The 18,661-nt window shown below is 50.8% G+C and overlaps 1 protein-coding gene across 1 annotated transcript in view; it reads right to left on the bottom strand.

Annotated features, from left to right (window-relative positions):
* The window catches only part of LOC119090078 (putative dipeptidase NECHADRAFT_87110), a 45,261-nt gene that overhangs the window by 13,995 nt on the left and 12,605 nt on the right, over positions 1–18,661 (bottom strand). Inside the window, exon 2 of the mRNA XM_037212872.1 lies at positions 917–1,220. Coding sequence (XP_037068767.1) covers positions 917–1,220 — 304 coding nt within the window. The remainder of the gene's footprint in view (positions 1–916; positions 1,221–18,661) is intronic.

Here is an 18,661-nt window from a genome sequence, read left to right as displayed (position 1 = left end):
AATGGTGGCAGATTTGCCAAACAGGTCGTAGCTCGACTGGATGGACGGCTCGTTTTGGCGTCGACACAGTGCGGATTTTCTTCATATCGCCCATAAAGAACCCACGAAATTGACGTCTCCGGAAATGAGACCGGCAAAATCCTTAACAGAAACGCTGGCGCACCATCCAGCCACCAGAAGGAACAGTAGCATGAACATGCGCGGACTCTACACATTGGTGACTTCATAATTTTGATTCATAGCATGAGCTGTGGGACTCAATTCACGGCTTCCATGAGCCGGTACTGGCATTTTTCAGACCAAGCCGATGCACAGAACAAGGGATCAAAATAAAAAGTTATGCACAAAATACGTTAAAAAACATCACCTTAGTTAACACGACTAAAATCACACGGTTTGCCGGCAACGCTTCCCGTAACTGTTAAAATGCTCACCATCAGTAACCTGCCACATCACTTCCAGGATTCCGTCACTCACAATGCATGCCAATCTGGAACATTCTTCAGTGAAACGCTCTGAGTCCCACTGATGCAAAACCTGTTGCAACGCCACCACGTGGATCATAATCTGATTGCTACATTGTTGAATGCAAGACATGCAGAGCATACAATACAGTCATATGAAGTTCGCCATCAAATCCCGAAGTTCAGATCTAGGCATATCCAGCGGCACATGCGTGGCGGACGAATCCCCCATGCCTTAAGGCTTAAAATGACCGCATCTGTTGGCGTACGGGCCCGAGCAAATTTGGACAGCATAAGCTTTACCAAAACGACAGCAGAACAGATTGAACCCCCTCCCCCCGCGCAGTAAAACCGGCTCCAGACGCTAACATGTGTGGCTACACTCATGTCCGCTCACCAGCACCGATGACGTCAGAGTCGGCGCCTCCAGTCAGCGCCCCCAGTCGGCTCACCTCTCGTTGTCTGCTTCTTCTGCTCCTCAAGACGGATATGTTCGGCCGTGGTCGCGTCCTCGGCCAGCTGGTCCACGAAATGCTCGCTGCTGACGTCACTGATGACGTCAGACGAGCCGGCGTGGCGGATCACGTGGTTCAGCGTGCCGTAGGCGCGCTCACACTCGGGCGGGAGCACGTGGAAGTTGTGGTCGGCGGGGAACACGTGGTCCGAGACGAGATCGCACGGCCGCACAGGCCCGGGGCCGAGGTCAGTAAACTCGATGGGAGGCGGCGGCGTCTTCTGCTGCTGGCGTCGCAACGACTGGAACGGCGAACGTCGGGTCGTCAGGTCATTTGCGGACGGCTGTAACGCCTGAGGCGATCGAGTCGGCATCGCTTGCGTCTCATGATGACGGCGACGAGTGAAGTGAAGTTTGCTGCGGCGGAATGCGAATAAGTGACTTTTCACCTGAGCGATTGACAAATATCTCGAGGTGTTGACAGAAAGTGTCACAGCAAAAGGAAATGTATAGTTAGAGGTGCCGGCAGCTGCCCAAATGCAGTTAAAAGCTGGTAAAAAACTATGAAAATGAAATGCTTCCGCCCTTAAAGCCTTCCACGTTCAGTTAAGTTATGGTGATTTGGAAGTGCGCGTCTTCATGGTGATAAGCAAATGCACCGATCAGCACAAATATATATTTTCAGTTGACTAATTCAGTTTACGGATGACTAATCGGTGCTGACTTTGGACAGTGTCCTGCATTAACAGTGGAGTCGTACACAAACCTCGTTGTTTCACTCGTACTTAATTTTTACCACGGCCAAGGTTGGCGGCTCAGATTTTCCTTCCTCTGTTTTCCTCTCAGTTCTCAGTCATCGGTATTTTTGTTGGTATTTGTGTTATGAAATATGTAAGCGATATGAAAAGCATCGGTACCGAAGATGATGTTCCATCGTCGCAAGTAAACACAGAGGAATCACAAGCCATAGAACACTCAGCAACCATCGGCAAGGTAAGGCAATGGGCAATGGAAAAGTTAGGGAACCGCGACCGCCCCACGGCGGTGGTGCGAAGTAAAAGGCCAAACTGAGTTAAGGAAATTAAACCTGAGTAGGAGTAAGTACTGGGTCCGGTTTATCAGCTTATCTCGGTGCACCGGGATGAACATGAAACGAAATGAGCGTTGCATTTTGTTTGCAACCAGCGATACATAAACAAGACTCGTAGATGCGCTTGTTGCACTTATAGACGATTGCATCGTTTATGACATTAATGATCCAACACAGCGTGTCCATCAATGCACTCGCACTTAAACAATCCTACTCCTGCATCAACGCCCTTTACACACCGTAAGCTGTACATGAACTATAATTAATGATTTGTATGTCGACCACCTACAGGGAATGTTTCACATCTGAAGATATTGAAGCAAGCATCAGATCTTATGAAACAAGTTTACTTGTAACTATTTACATACCTGCCAGAAGAAAAGACTGCTCTAAGCGTAAGTTCTCTGTTAAATAAACATGCTCCTCGATAATCGCTGTTTGATTACGTCACGAAACCTCGCACAACATTGATTGAGAGCCAATTGACGGTCTTTATATCTGTACATCGTTCTCACGAACGCCAGATATGAACGACTCGACCACTACAATTTCTTAGCCCTGGTCGCCAAATGGCTTATGGAACGGCAGGTTTTGAATGACGTATTATGAGGACATGAATGCCGAGATTATCTCGAAATATTTTCCCCGAAATACCCTCCCCATTTTCGCGGGCGTGTGGCTTAGAACCTACGGGAGTTTAAGTCCTAAAAAGGGCAGGACTGTGAACTTCACCGGAAGGTCATGAAGACGGCTAATTCAGTTCAAAGCCCCATACTGATGTGGAACACTGCCTTTAACGCTGCGTGAAAGTGCTGGACATGTCCGGCTCGACGAAGCTTATGCAATGACTCATGCATGTACACCAGCGTAAGCATGCAACCATGTTGATAAACGCCCCCTCCCCCCATGTATATATATATATATATATATATATATATATATATATATATATATATATATATATATATGCCCGTCATTAAACGAAGAAAAAAAGTCGCATGAGTCGTTAGTTAGTCCTCACTGAGTCCTCAGTCGGCAGAACCTGGTGGGCGGACACGCATCCAGTCAACCACCCCGTACGGGCCGTGTGATAATTTGACCCCTTTGCCCACAGCCCAATAGCGCTGGGGAATCTAACGTGCCAACAATGTCATGGCACCGTTCGCGACATGTCACGAGCGTCCAGCGGTTCAGAGGTCGCGGTGCAGCTGGTTCAAGCCGAGACACGTCACCGTTCACTTGCGAAGGACAGCGCAAGGTTATCTGAAGTTGTGTTATGACCTTCATTAACGTTGACGGTGGATGGCCGTGTACTTATAGTCAGTATTAAAGATATCTTAGTGTTTAAAAACAAAACTTTGTGCGATGTTCAGGACTCGATCCGACATCGCCACTTTGACACCACCGTGCATGACGCATCGCCAAAGATGCATTTCATGATGTATACTCCATGGAGATGAACAAATTCATGCTGACCGCCGTCTTGGTCCATAATGCAAGGTTTGTGCGGTTTAGTCTGACCCCAAGGTCAAGATGTGACGTGATGTAATTCTGGCATTGAATTGTCGCTACAATGGTCACGAGCATCAGAAATGTGCAATGTATAACCACCTCACACGCCCACAACCACGAAAAAACATTCAAGTTCTTACAGAGCTAAAACTACGTCACGCAACGAAGTCACAATTTTCGCCACACGTTTGCTTGGCGCAGACCTTTGGAAATCAGGTGATAGGTAAGTAAGGTAAAAGGTAAGAGGCAAGTGGCATAACGTGGTGCGGACTGCCAGTCTATTCCAAGTTTGTGAATTACGCTTTGAGAGGCTGAAACTAAGCCAGCAAAAATCAGATGGTGCGCAGCGTGGCTTAGAAAGCAATTACGAAAAACAGATGTGGTTCATCTCTCGTCCTGCTGAGGTTCATTAACCAGGAATTAAAGTACAAGTTACACATTGTCGCCTATCACACAACCATTCGGGGTCAAATAACCATAGAATTATGGAGTGGGTAACAGTAAGTAAAACATGGACACCAGTCTTTTCCATGTTGCATTGTCTGCAATATCGACGAGAACAAAGAGAACCGCGCTCTTTTGATTTGGTTATGTTTTCGAGAGCGCGATAGTGTGTGACAATTTGATGGTCATGCTTTTCTGTTCCATTGTCATGCTGTCAACAATTTTCTGATCTTAAGTAGTGTAAACAGCATTACAATAGCTGGCGACTGACAAGGGAACGCAATATCGGTTGAGAAAAGAAGGTTGAGACAGAATAACTGGCCTATTCAGAGACACGGATATACCAAATATTGCTCTTAACTAATTTCATGTCTCACATTTATGCACGTTAATTGCCATAAGACAGAAAGTAATATTTTCCAGAATTTTTTAGAAAAAAACTTTGAAACGTTCGCACGTGACGTGATGCCTGTGATCTGACAAAGGTAAGCAGGCCGATTGAAAGTAACACTGCGGTATTGAAATCTTACCTGTATACATGCATCGGTACACTTACGTATTTGTTACTTAAAGTGCAGAAAGTGGTTTAAAGATAGCTCGGCTGCATCCTCATACCGTGCTTATACCGGCATTCAGAATGCCGACATTTGTGGATTTGTGTCGTCTCGAAAGCGGTGAAAATAAATGAAACTATGTAATATATTAGTGAGTGCAACTGAAAGCAGCTATGACCAGCTACTTGCCCTGGTTTCTATCGCAAACGCGCCCTACTTTTAGCGAAAAAGATGCATCCCGTTGGTGTACTTTACTCACAAACAGCCAGTTTGCAATGTCTTTATAGCCTTGCGTTAGCTCATCTTACCAGACGGCAGCAACATACATAATGCAGTAGAAAGCCGTGGTACTACCCCACAGCAGCCACACACCTTCTCAAAGAGCCCGACTGTGCAAATGGCGGTGCATTTTCGTTTCCACGGCGGACTGAAAAACCGGATGTTAGAGGAGGAAAAGGCAGACGAAAAAACCCGCAGCACAGACGTCAACGATTTTATACCGTTGGATGTAACAGGGAGATCAATGGCGGCGCTTAATGCCTCATTTGGAAGCAATGGATTGTGTGTTCCATTCACGTGGTCTGGGCTTTGTATTGTTTGCTGTTCAAATACGTCAAATTGAGGTCAATTCACTGCGAATATCGTGATATGCAGCCCTTTTGTCTAGTCGGTATTGACACGGCGTTTAAATGGCCCTGCGCAACTCATTCGCACATTTCCAGCGATCGTGCTTATGCAAGTTAATGGCATGCTCATGGATCAAATTTTCCATTAAAATTCGGATGCTCCGAACCCATTGAGCCTAATCAAATTAGCAATATCTCGAATTGTCGGCAGTTAACGGCAGACGATATGGGCTCAATGTCACCCTATCTGCGGCATGAGCCCATGTCGGTCTGAGCAAGAGCACTGCCGGAGACACTTAGCCCGCTTTATCATTTCCCGAGCGGGCGGCCGGGCGCCCACAGGCCGCGCTCTGGCTCACACGGGCGGCCGGTTCGGCTCTACGTGCAGCCGCGATGCGTGGACGGCCACCGGCGCGGCGCGGCGCTCATTAGTCTGATTGTTTGATTCCTCGGTTGGGTGTCGGTCGCAGCGATTGTATGCTCCGCGTGGCACAGGCCTCTCTCGGCTGCTGGGAGGGGCGGCGCGACATGGCCGCTACCTGTGTTCTTGACTCCATCGTTTCAGCCATATCACAACTGGACGGGCAGACCAAATAAACCGGCAGGTGCAGCATATAACCGCCCATAAAAACGATCGGTGAATTTTTCGTTCGTGGCTTTTTCATGTAGAAGGAGCTTCAGCATGCTGCAAAACGACCGCAGCACTCAAACGGCAGGTGCTCGGCGCAAATGTGACGCTCTCGTGCACAGCATGGTCGCAAATCTCTCTGTGCACTATGCACACACAAAAACAATACAGACACTCAACAGTCGTGGATTATGGCAAGGTGTCATAACAACAACAACAACAAAACGCTTGTTCGACGCTCTTGAGAGATATTATACGAGCCAGTTTGTGCAATCGCGCAACTGGTTTACGATCTCCAAAGTAGTCTGGAGGCCTGCGGGTGCATATGGTCATGATCTTCGACTTTGGGACAATGGTAAAAGCTGGTGACTCAAAAAGGGCCTGAATGCCTGACAGAGAAAGAATCAGGCCTGTTCTAGCTCAAGATCGAATGCCCTACACCGCTCTTTAGGGATAGCTGCCCAAAACAACCGGACAATGTTCTACCGGTGCTTCTATATGCTCCCAATAAAGCACATTGGTCTCTCACTAGCCGAACCACCACGCTACAGGCTAGCAGCCCCACACAAACCGAACACGTCGAGTTCTCAGTCAAGGGAGCCTTCCACAACAGCAGCAGATCGGTCATTCAGCGATACACTAGGCAGCAAACCAACCGTTTCATTCGACCAGCTCGGGGCCCAAGGAACTGACACACACATTGAATAGCGCACGACACACATCAACATGATCGTATGCGGGGAGAAATTGAGTCCTTACGCTAGCGACTGAGAAATACCCCAGTTGATGCAGAAATCGGCACTGACATCCGCACGACACGGCAGAAGATGCAGCAGCAATGAATCGAAACCCCTGCAACTCAAAGTCGCTGCGACTTTACGAAGATCAGCCCGAATGCCACTTCCGGCTTGTTCGGTGCGAACTGCAGTGGGTGTGCCTGGATCTCAGTGATGGATCCCGGATCCCATAGTGCTCTGTGCTTATAGGTTCTTGAAACAGGATCCTGGAATATTTTTGTGCCCCAGGCACTAAGCGCGGAATCACTCCAGGTCGCAGGTTGGCCAGTCAACGTCACGGCCAGGTCGGCCAGTTGTCAGGTCTCTTCACATCGCGGGTCGGCCAGTTGTCAGGTCTCTTCGCATCGCGGGTCGGCCAGTTGTCAGGTCTCTTCGCATCGCGGGTCGGCCAGTCGTCAGGTCTCTTCACATCGCGGGTCGGCCAGTTGTCAGGTCTCTTCACATCGCGGGTCGGCCAGTTGTCAGGTCTCTTCGCATCGCGGGTCGGCCAGTTGTCAGGTCTCTTCGCATCGCGGGTCGGCCAGTTGTCAGGTCTCTTCACATCGCGGGTCGGCCAGTGGTCAGGTCTCTTCACATCGCGGGTCGGCCAGTGGTCAGGTCGCTTCACGTCGCAGGTCGCCAGTCAACGTCACGGCCAGGTCGGCCAGTGGCAGGTCTCTTAACGTCGCAGGTCGGCCAGTGGTCAGATTCGGCCGCGTCAATTGCAATGCTACTGAGTGAGCGCCCGCCGCTAAATGTCGAGCCCAAGTTTGCCGCCGCTGACCTTTTCAGTTGGCGTTCAAGCGTAAGTACAAAACTTGACACGAACGCTCTGCACGTGGGGTAAATCGCAAGCGGGGGTTGGTGGAAGGGGGCCAGCCTGATATGCCTTTAAAAACAGCACTTCCACGGCGAACAGAGAGCACTCGCGCATCGATGTTCGATGCCGAACTGCGCAGCCGGCCTCCGGATGTACTTCGCTTCACGGCCTCCAAAAGTCAGGTCAGCGAAGGCGGACCACAGCCCGCATCGCAAGGTTGGCCATCTTGAACAGCTTCTGGCTGTCTACGCTGCCGGACGTCAGCCCAGCGTTCCCCTCCCCCCCCCCCCCCCCCCCTCAGCGGCGTACAAACTTCGCCAGCGGCTTGCCAAATTCCAGTCTCTCGGGAACCCCGACCGTCCGGTCACTGCTTACCATATCAATGACAAAATAAATTGCCGGGAATCGGCGCGGCCTGGGTCTGCCGCCAGCTAGACGCCCGCTGTCTGTCCCCTACCGTCGCGATTCCTGGAGTAGCAGTTGCAGCTGATGTGCAGTGAGGGATGCCGCCTGCATGCTGCAGCGCGGCGCGGAGTGGCGTAGTTTGCGTCTCGTCGGACGCGTGACTCGGAGCCCACGGAGCTCGGCAGGCGGTACCCGTGTAAGGCACGTGATGCGTGGCTGGCTCGGCGGCGTGATCCGTTCTCCTCTGTGTCATAGGACGAGCCTAAATATGTGGTCGCAACTGCGTGGAATCGGGCGTCATTACACAGTTTACTGACACAACGCCTCTGGAATCATGAACAAGCTGTCGGGTGATGTGATTTGCTAGCCCCGAGATCCCCCCAGCAAGTCAGAGTTCATGTACACTAGGACTTGTGCTTGACCACCTTATCAAGAAAGGCTCGCGTTGCACCTCGCCACCGTCTCATGCTCAGGTCGATGTAGGCGTAGCTCGACCTGCGGTTCCTGTTCCCGGAGCTGGGCTGTGACCGAGCGTCGCCGTCAGCTGCTGGTCCGAAATAGACTGACAGCCCATGCTCCTCGCACACAGCTGCTCGCAGGGCCCAGCAGCGGACCGCCCAGATTACGGCCGCCGAGAGTTTAAAGTGCTGGCGCTGGAACTGCGCACTGAGTCGTGGCCGGCGAGTGCCAGTGTTTGCTTATAATGTCCCCGTGACCATTGTATGGGTTACTCGGCCATTAAATGAATGTGGGACCCGAGCACATCACAGGGCATGAATACTTGAATTATTGCCTAGTTTGGACAAAATAGCAACAGGAAAGCACAGTGGTACTCACTAGGAGATTCTGTACGCACAAGCCTTGTATTTGCACAAGACTTGTATGCTAATTTCGTACATTAGGAAGGAGGGTAATGGCTGAGCTTCTAACCGCACATTAGCTGAGATTAGCTCTAAGAATGTGAGTTTCTTTACTATACTTCTTACCGTTCACGACTTGGAGCGTGTTGTCCATGACGCTTTAAATTTAAGTTCCGATTTTGATTTGGGATACCCATGCCTTCATGTGCTATCATCCGCTCACGACCTGATCATTGAGAACCATGGTCTACAACTGTGTGATGTGCAGCTGCCCGCCCAGTGACCCAACTGCCCACGCCTCTGACTTGGCCCAGAGCGGATAATCACGTGACCGACCGGGCGTCGGGTCGGCGGCCGGCCGGGGAATACAGATTGTGCCAGGACTCGTGACGTGCGGATTGCGGGATCGGCTGTCGGGGCAGCAGCGACCGAAGCAGCGGCTGTCGGGGCAGCAGCGACCGAAGCAGCGGCTGCCGGGGCAGCAGCGACCGGAGCAGCATCTGTCGGGGCAGCATCGCTCTGAGCAGCGACTGTCGGGGCAGCAGTGACCAGAGTAACGGTTTTCTACAGCTTATTGGATAGAACAGCTTAGGGACTTACTGGTCGCCCAGACCCCCTGGTCGCGAAGGGGAACTTTTGATCGCTTGTGGGCTCTTTTATCCATCGAAGTGTTCGCTTGGTTGGTCATAGCCCACTGGCCGCTCAGCAACCCATTTGGCCGCCAGAGCATATCTCTATAAGTAAATGACCCTTGGACATCTGTTTAAGGGGGGGGGGGCGATAAGTGCTTAGGAGCTGGTCAGGCTACTGATGAACCGCCCTCGGGCCACTCAAGAGCCCTCGGACTATTGAGACTGTCTCTCAGTTTTCAGAGCCCAAGGTCAGCTCAGGACCACATCAGGAGCTCAAAACCCTTCCTCTCAAGACCTTCTCCTTCTCATGACCCTCATGACCCAAGACCCTAATGACCCTCTCATCGTTGCATGACCTTCTGTATGCAAAGGGTTATAGGGACGCTAGGATCGCCGGTAGCTGATTTGTATCATGTTGGTGGAAATGCATGTCATTTCATTGTTGAAACGACTGGAAATCATTAAGCCTGAGCCCGGAATTGTTGGAACCTTTGGTTCGTCAAAACATGCAACAGTCTTCTAAAAGTGGACTGCAGCAGAAGGCGATTGCTTTTTATTGTTTGTTTTTTTCTCAGCATGGCAAGAATTTGAAACAACCGAGATTTGTACTTCTCATACTGTTCTGTGATCCCTTTTCCGCGACTCCGATGCACCTTTTCCCCAGCACGTCCCCACTACCTCTCGCGTAGCACTTGCGAAGTCGCCTTCGCCTCAATCTGAGCCCGACCCGGAACCCAATATATTGCTCTTTTCTGTCCAGGCGACCCAGAAACACATTTTAAACCTGTGCAACCAATTACTGAGGCGCATCGAAAGGCGCCCACCAGGCAACACGCCGTGCCAGGCTTAGAGCATGCCTGAGGTACGTGGGAGAGTATGGTGATGGCTGGGGTCGGGCTCGAAGCGCACACGTGGTTTCCATGGGGGGGGGGGACATGACCTCGACGAGGCCTGCATATTTTACGTCATCTCTCAGTGCTACATGTCACCGGCTGAAATTTTGTCATGTTTTCAGCCGAGGTCCTTCGGTCGAGGTGTCGAGGTCCTTCGCCGTTTTCTTCGCGGTCGAGGATAGCAAATCAAGTCGTAGATCGAATTAAAACGTGAATGCAAAGTAAGGCCCGAGGACAAGGGAAGACTTCTTTTGTGATTGATCTATTCCATTGTGTAGGGCCGGTGCGCCTGCATCCTTCGCAGCAATAGATATCCTGGCATGAGTTCAATGATATTGTATAGCTGAAGGTTTCGGTTGTGTGCATGATATTGCAAGTTACGACGACAAAAGGGGCTTTCGGTGATACGCTGATTTCTGATTACGCTGCTGGGCATGAACGCCATTGTAACTTCTTGTCATATAGTATCGCATTCAGCTCCAGGCAACAATTTGGCCGCTGAAATTCAGTCGGCTACACAGAATACGTTTTTACCACACCCAGGCAATGTCTTTTCTAACGTTTGTTTTTAGGTACCTTTCCAGTATATTGTCTATTGCACGTGTCTTGACACCAAAAATGTGTCCCTAGCATTTCTAGTCTATGAGAAGCGCCGACTTCTTAGGAACACTGCACGGCGATCCACTGTCGAGGCAGGCGGCGGGCAACCGACGATTGCGCGGACTTGCGGTGCGGGTCGACCCTGTTACATCGACGGAGCCTACGCCATAAACGTACGCCCAAATACGGATAAAATTGCATGTTCTTGTACTCAGAATTATGCAAAGAATACGCCTGTGGAAGTCTATTGTCTCCACATGGCATACTCCAGTGCATATGAGCATGTACAGCCGAAAACGTTTCAACTTGAGGACAATTTTTTACCCGGCCTGACTAAGCCAATTTCCGCGGTACCGACACAACATTAACAGTCACAAGGTGTCGCATAGAGCAATCCACCGTAAATTTTCCGCGGGCGCCATCATGTTTAAGTCTGGGAACGGCAGGGGACGTACCCCTCCCCCCCTTATCAGCCTGTGTTGTCAAAACCGGCGGATCGGGGCAAGAGCCATTATCTGGTTAACAGTTCTGTATGACGCGTATCACCGTCAAACCAAGCAATGACGGAACAGCCCGAAGACAGCGGCGCAGTCCCACCAACGCGTTGGACCAGACCAGACATCGATGTAGACCGCTGGCTTCCGATAAAGACCTACCGACACTGATGCCTCGCAAAGTGCTTCTGCATTACTCCTTAATCTTTGATAAGGCTGGGCTTCCCAAAAATCCTTAAGACTCGCTCGGGTGAGAGGCCAATTCGACTCACGAAGGTTTTCCCGGAATGGTTTCCGAACGGCACAGCGAGTCAATTTATCGGGAATCTTTCAATCTGATGCGGCAACGGAACCTTAGACGAAGTCATGTACTTCTGAGATACGTTCTCAGGCAACACAACAATTGAATAAAAAAATTACATTCACATAGGGTCAGGTATGGAGGTCAGACCAAGGTCAAAGCCAGCCTGCTTTATTATTATAGGGCTTGCTGTGTAGCGATATTTCTGGTGCTCATCTCGAATTTCTTAATGACGGGAACCACTTTATACATCTTCCATGGACCTCTTAAACGTCGGAGTAGGTCACTTACCTAACATGGCCCGGGTAAACATTTTGTTTTTAGGAACACACTGCCTGGCGTTATCTTTGTCGCTTTTTTAAATGCAAAATTCGAAGCGGTCTCGTCCGATTTCGGTCGCCATGGCCTTTGAAAGGTTAAACAAGGTTACTGACCTTAAATGAGCATGCGATCTTTGGTTTAGAACAGGTATCTAGGTACTGGGGCACTTTGGAGACCAACCTGGGGTTTGCCATTGTTTGACCTTATTTGACCTGAAGGTGATGACCTGGGAGCCTCAAGGTTTGATCTAAGTAAGTTCACGTACAAGCCAATACACCATGTGAATTTGGTGTCTCTAGCTTTTTAGTTCCTGAGAACTCAGGGATACGAATTGACCCCACCCGAGCGAAGGGTATCCGACCGGCCAGCCGGGTGCGTGTTAATGGTATAATTGCACGGAAGGTTGTAGCATGTTTCCAATTTATTTGGTGCCTTTGTTTCCTGGGTTTGCTGAGGACCAGTAATCCGGCAGATGAGTACCGCATTACGGTACATACGCTCGGGAAGTGTTTTGGTAAAGGTGATGCGCAAAGGGCGGGGAGGGGGGCTGGCGGTTGAGAAGCGCAAACAGGACGCATCTGGCTTATTCTACACATCTGAAATGAGGAAGCTTGTTGGCATGCCCAGACACCTTGAATTCCATAGCACGCTGTGAAAACTGGCATATTTAACGTGTGCTGAGTTGAGATCATAGCAATGTGATTTCGTCGGTGTATGGCATACTTTTTACAGCCGGGCTAAGAGAAGTTTCTGACGGTCACTTGGCACCTGAGATGCATTTTCTACCAATTCAAATAAAACAATTGCAAACGATCACGAGCAACTAGCACACTATGAGCATACGGCCTTCAGTGGACGGCGGGTGATGATGAAATCTGGAATAAGGAAATATTTGTACTTGGGCAGAATACCGAACTATCAAGATGGTGATTGTGGCCGGAAAAGGGGAAGGAGTAGAAAACAATTAGTAAGCAGCCAAGTGTTGCATGCCCCAACCCATTCTTGGGGTGTTAAATATGTCCGCAGTTTTATAACTTTTTATCTCATTGTAAAAAGTGTCATCACCCCTCTACCTAAGTGAAAAGCACTTTAAGGGAACTGCCATCTCGTGCCCTCATAATTCGGCATCAGCGGAAGATTTCACCCGCGTTCTGGGCCCTGTCTTCTCAGACAACGGAGGCTCCGTTCTGCTAAGAGTGGACGGCGGTCTGCGGCTGACGTCCAGCCCGGCCAGTCGATTCCTTCAGGCGCCGGGGTGCTCGCCGGGAGATATCATCGCCTGGGCATCCCAGGCCAAATGGTCAAGCAGAGAGCGCTGTCAACCCGTGAAGCACCTGGTCATGAAGACATCCACAGGTGGTCTGGCGCCTGATCCTGGCCGCATCCACAGATCGTCTGGACAGCGACAGGTTCGCCAGGGCGCCTCTGGAACTCCGCAACACCCCACGAGCCGACAGACGGTCCGTGGCGCAAATCTTGTTCGGACATTCCCTGCGGTCATTCAGCCCGGCGCACCATCGTGCATCGTGGAAGGGCAGCGTGCAGAGGATGAACTTGGCATTAGTGCAGCGGATGTGCGCAAACTAGCATTAGTGCGGCGGGTATGCGCGAGCTGGCATTAGTGCGGCGGATATGCGCGAACTGGCATTAGTGCAGCGGATATACGCGAACTGGCATTAGTGCGGCGGATATGCGCGAGCTGGCATTAGTGCGGCGGATATGCACGAGCTGGCGTTAGTGCGGCGGATATGCGCGAGCTGGCATTAGTGCGGCGAATATGCGCGAGCTGGCATTAGTGCGGCGGATATGCGCGAGCTGGCGTTAGTGCGGCGAATATGCGCGAGCTGGCATTAGTGCGGCGAATATGCGCGAGCTGGCATTAGTGCAGCGGATATACGCGAACTGGCATTAGTGCGGCGGATATGCGCGAGCTGGCATTAGTGCGGCGGATATGCGCGAGCTGGCGTTAGTGCGGCGGATATGCGCGAGCTGGCATTAGTGCGGCGAATATGCGCGAGCTGGCATTAGTGCAGCGGATATGCGCGAGCTGGCATTAGTGCGGCGGATATGCGCGAGCTGGCATTAGTGCGGCGGATATGCGCGAGCTGGCATTAGTGCGGCGGATATGTGCGGACTGGCATTAATGCGGCGGATATGCGCGAGCTGGCATTAGTGCGGCGGATATGCGCGAGCTGGTGAAGACTCGTCATGACACCGCAGACGCATCCCTTAGGCATCGGTACCAACGTTGACATCTAAGGCAGCTGCACTCGCCAGTGGGACTGGACCGGCCTGATTGTCGGTGTCGGCTCCAGGCGCACACACCTGACCAAGCTGAGGAGCGGCCACACCCTCTGGGCGCACACACCTGACCAAGCTGAGGAGCGGCCGCACCCTCTGGGCGTACACGCCTGACAGAGCTGAGGAGCGGCCGTACCCTCTGGGTGCACATGCCTGGCCAAGCTGAGGAGCGGCCGTACGTCGTTTTCTCGAATGATAACAATGCAACACTTTTTAAAACTTTTCAAAACCCTTTCCGCGTTTATTTTGTTCACACACTTTTTATCACCGATTTTCAGCTTTAAATATTTGACAGAAATTTAGAAGCAATGTTTGTAGAGACGAATGATGTGATAGAATTGGGGTTATAGCCTATAAGCGATATCATGATTTTATGCACAGTGTTACACAAAATATCTTCCTGACGAAACTTTTCAAAGCTTAATAAATAAAACATGAAAAGCTATGGTGGCATCTCTGACGCGGGCGCGAAAAAAAAACAACGTCCTATATCCTTGAAGCGTCCCTGTTCATAGGCATTCGATACTTAAAAATATCCCCTACAGTGCTTACAGAGCCTGTTTGCGGTCCTTACAGAGCTTACAGGGCTACCATACCTTAACATGATCCAAGTGAATGATCCTTGAATGGCATGATCCTCAAAGTCCGCCCGGCTCCACATAGCATCAATGTAAGCAATAATGGCGCAGCCAGCATCTAAAGCCCTCGACCGATTCACAGTTCTGATTGTCAGGCCTAGAATTTCCCCAGAATTTGAGAACTTGAAAGCATGGGCTAAAGAAATGCGTATAAAGCGTTTCGTGCAATGTGATAAACTTATTCTTAATTGGCTACACGTGGTTTACCCCTGCGTGCCAATGAAATCGCATGGAAACGATGTTTTCCTTGTCAGATTGTTCAGATATAATGAAACTTCAAAAACAATTCTGCAGCTTTAAAAAACTATTCAGTGCATTAATCCATGGTGGGTGACAACGGCTATGGTGTATTCTTTCAGTGCTAACACATTATGACGACTGCAGGACTTATTTGCAAGATCGGGAATATTTTTAGAACATATTTCTCGATTAACATTGTCAGTGGTAGAGCGGGAATGTCAAAAGGTCGTCCTAATTAATATCCCACTTTCGTTTTTAGAACGTTTTGAGCCGGTGCACCAAAAATAGTGAGCGGAGCAAAACCCATGCCGCACACTTTTTATGTGAGCTGACTCCACCCTGTTGGGCTTTGTTGCGCATTGCAACATGATTTTCACGTTATTGGCAGTCATCGTAGCATAAGCAATAGAATGACCGTAATGTTCATCATACTAACAGACAAGAACACCTCCTACCACATTGCTCGACAGTTAGACAGAAAACAGACGCCCGTTGCTGCTCCCTAGATACAACTGTCAGGCTTGGCCTCCGTATAAACAGCTTTATTATTTGTGTTAGTGATCCACGGCACCTGCATGCATGTCATTACTGGAATCTACCATAAAATTCACTTGAAGTTCACTTGAACGATAAGATTATTTTTTCGAGTCGCTATTTTGGTGTACCTCACGTGGACAGTTGCACACCCAAACCCCTTCGATTATTACTTCGAGATCCGCTTCTGACACTTCGCACACATCACGGATCACATCACCCAACAGTGATTGTTCGAGATGCAACAGACCGTGCGGCTCATGTCAGCTCACAATCAGCCGATGTCGTCCAAAAAGCCTTGGAAGGTATATTCGCATAAGCAGCCAGTGAGTCTCCCTGCCATGCCGCCATGAATCGCTCCTGGAGCCGCCTCCGGCGAAATGGCATTAGGTCTCTAACAATGCACTTGAATTTATAAAGTAAATCGGCTTGTGTCAACAAAAGCAGGTCGACTACTGCAACACCTCCGTTTAATTACCTCTATGTGCACTTCTATCCGCCTCCTCCCTCCCCTTCCGACCACTTACCTCCTCCTTGCCCCCACATCAGCTGTATTACCCGGACAGGTTACTGGGTTATTTCGTTATCTCCAGAGCCGGGGCGCGGCGCAGCTGAGGCTCCTTTGGCTGCGTTATGTCAACAGCAGGGGGTGACGCCTCCCCACGGAGGAGAGCGCGAGGGGGGGGGGGGGAGGGGGCGGGAGCGTGGCGTCTGAAGTGGCCGGGCATAATTAAGTGATTGGCCGCGGCCGACTGGCGGCGTCTGCAGCTCCGGCCGCTGCTGCCGGAATCGATGAGGTGCAGCGGCCGCCGGGCTGGCCGGGCAGAGTCCGACAGGGGACTGGACACGGCCGCCGGCTTGGCCGAGCAGAGTCCGACAGAGGACTGACACGGCCGCCGGTTGACTAGGCAGAGTCCGACAGGGGACTGGACACGGCCGCCGGCTGGCCGGGCAGAGTCCGACAGGGGACTGGACACGGCCGCCGCTGGCCGGGCAGAGTCCGACAGAGACCCGTTGGCAGAGTCCGACAGGGGACTGGACACGGCCGCCGGCTGGCCGGGCAGGAGTCCGACAGGGGACTGGACACAGGCCGCCGGCTGGCCGGGCAGAGTCCGACAGGAGACTGGACTACGGCCGCTGGTTGACTAGGCAGAGTCCGACAGAGGACTGGACACGGTCGTCGGTCGACCGGGCAGAGTCCGACATAGGACTGGACGCGGCCGCCGGTTGACCGGGCAGAGCCTGACGGAGGACTGGGCACTGCCGCATCGCTCGGCGGACGGTGTCCGACAGTGGATCAGACCGTGACCGTCAGCAGAGCGGGCAGTGCCCGACGGAGGAACTGAATAGCTGACGGAGGAGAAGCGGACAGTGGCCGACAGGTTGCCGTGGGCGGCCTCCACAAAGACTTTGATGGAGATGCCATAATGTCTTTATATGGCTGAGGGCCAATGCCGGTAGGAGCGGTTGGTTAGAACAAAACGGGATCATAGACGCTAACCAGAACGGCCAACTTACGCATGGACGCTAAGAGCAGTTCTCCGCCTTGATATATCTGAGGCTAGCTAAACAGCCTGCCACAATAAGGCGTAAGCCGCTGGTCATTTGCCAGGTGAACTTTTCAGGACTTGTGAAATTGGATTGGTTGTCACCCATTGCCAAGTTTAAAAAGGACGCATTACTCGCCGATCTGAGAAGTGCGAACCTTGTTTCTCGTACAGCCCCCCACGTCCATACTTTGGCCTTAGTACTCTGAATGCAGATCGATATTCAAAGTGTCTTTTGGTGCAATTTACAACAAATATTTGGTGTAGGCCAAGCATGTGTCTAGATGTGCCTAACATGTGCCTATGTGCCTAACAAGGGCGCGTGGGCAGCACCTTGAGTAGCGCACTTTGAATACTCATTCTGGAACAACTTCCCATGCTCGAAACTGTCTCAGCGGCAAAGCCTCTGTTGGTTACCATCGGCAGCTTGGCATTACCAGTCCCTTCGATTTAAGGCTATTGTGACCTAGAACGATCAGCGCACACGCGCGGTACAGCCTGCATTCTCACGTGTGTAGGAGGGCAGGTGTGCCTGTCACAGCGCATCAGCGCCCACCGTCGTCGCACTGTCGCCAGAGACGTGCCGTCTTACACCAGCTGCTTCCCTTGGGAGCCTGCGTCTAAAGTGAGCCTGGCTTAGAGCGGATTTGCAACAGCTGACGTCTGACAACGCCCACCACCCATGACCTGCCAGACACGGGTCGTCTCGTTTGTCACTTACGGTGCGCTTCGCTGCAGAGAACCCCTCTCACCAGGACGAAAGACGGCACCAGGCCTATCTCTCCAAACAAATGGCCTTCGTAGCTTCTGCTCTTCCGCGTCTGCCAGTGAACTGCAGAGGTCACCACCAGGATGGCGCCACCGGTCACATCGGCAGGTGGACATTATGATCCTGCTCGGCGTTCGTTTCCGGCCAGAAGCGCGATTCAGAACTCTCCATTTGAAAAAGCTGATTAAAGCTGTGTGGAAAACATGATCGTTTCTCTGGTACCATATGTGGCAAATGGCCGTGGAGCTGACTAGATGAAGCGGCGAAATGTCAGCGTGGTAGGATAAGAAATGCGTACAGAATGCCATTGGTGGCAATACGATGCGACTCGACTGGTACATAATACGTGTATTTTGGTATGTCAAAATGCACTGACAGTTGTCATCCTGTCAGCTCGCCTTACCGCTTCTGAACAACAACAGGGTTGCGTACATTGGTAAATTTAGCCACATTAGCAAATGTGCAGCTGAGGCATGGGTCAAAATCTTGAATAATTGACATAGAAATGTTCCAAAAAATTACATAAAAGATGAAATGCTACATACCAGGCCTACATGTACTAACAAGCTATAATTAGCTATATGATAAGCTATAAGCGTAACAATTTTCGTGCTGAAGAGTTCTGGACTTAGCGAATGAAATATTTTTTTCATATAACTGAGAACCAGCTCATTGCTATTTCATTAAGTTTCCAGTGGACTTTTAGAAGGACTTAATGAAATTCGACGGCATGTTCTCAATGTTTTCGATGCCATGAC

The sequence above is a fragment of the Pollicipes pollicipes genome, unplaced genomic scaffold (genome assembly GCF_011947565.3).
Source record: "Pollicipes pollicipes isolate AB1234 unplaced genomic scaffold, Ppol_2.1 Scaffold_3087;HRSCAF=3621_pilon_pilon_pilon, whole genome shotgun sequence".
NCBI classification, from domain to species: domain Eukaryota; kingdom Metazoa; phylum Arthropoda; class Thecostraca; order Pollicipedomorpha; family Pollicipedidae; genus Pollicipes; species Pollicipes pollicipes.
The sequence above is the reverse complement of the archived record's forward strand: the minus strand, read 5'-3'. Positions and strand labels throughout refer to the sequence as shown.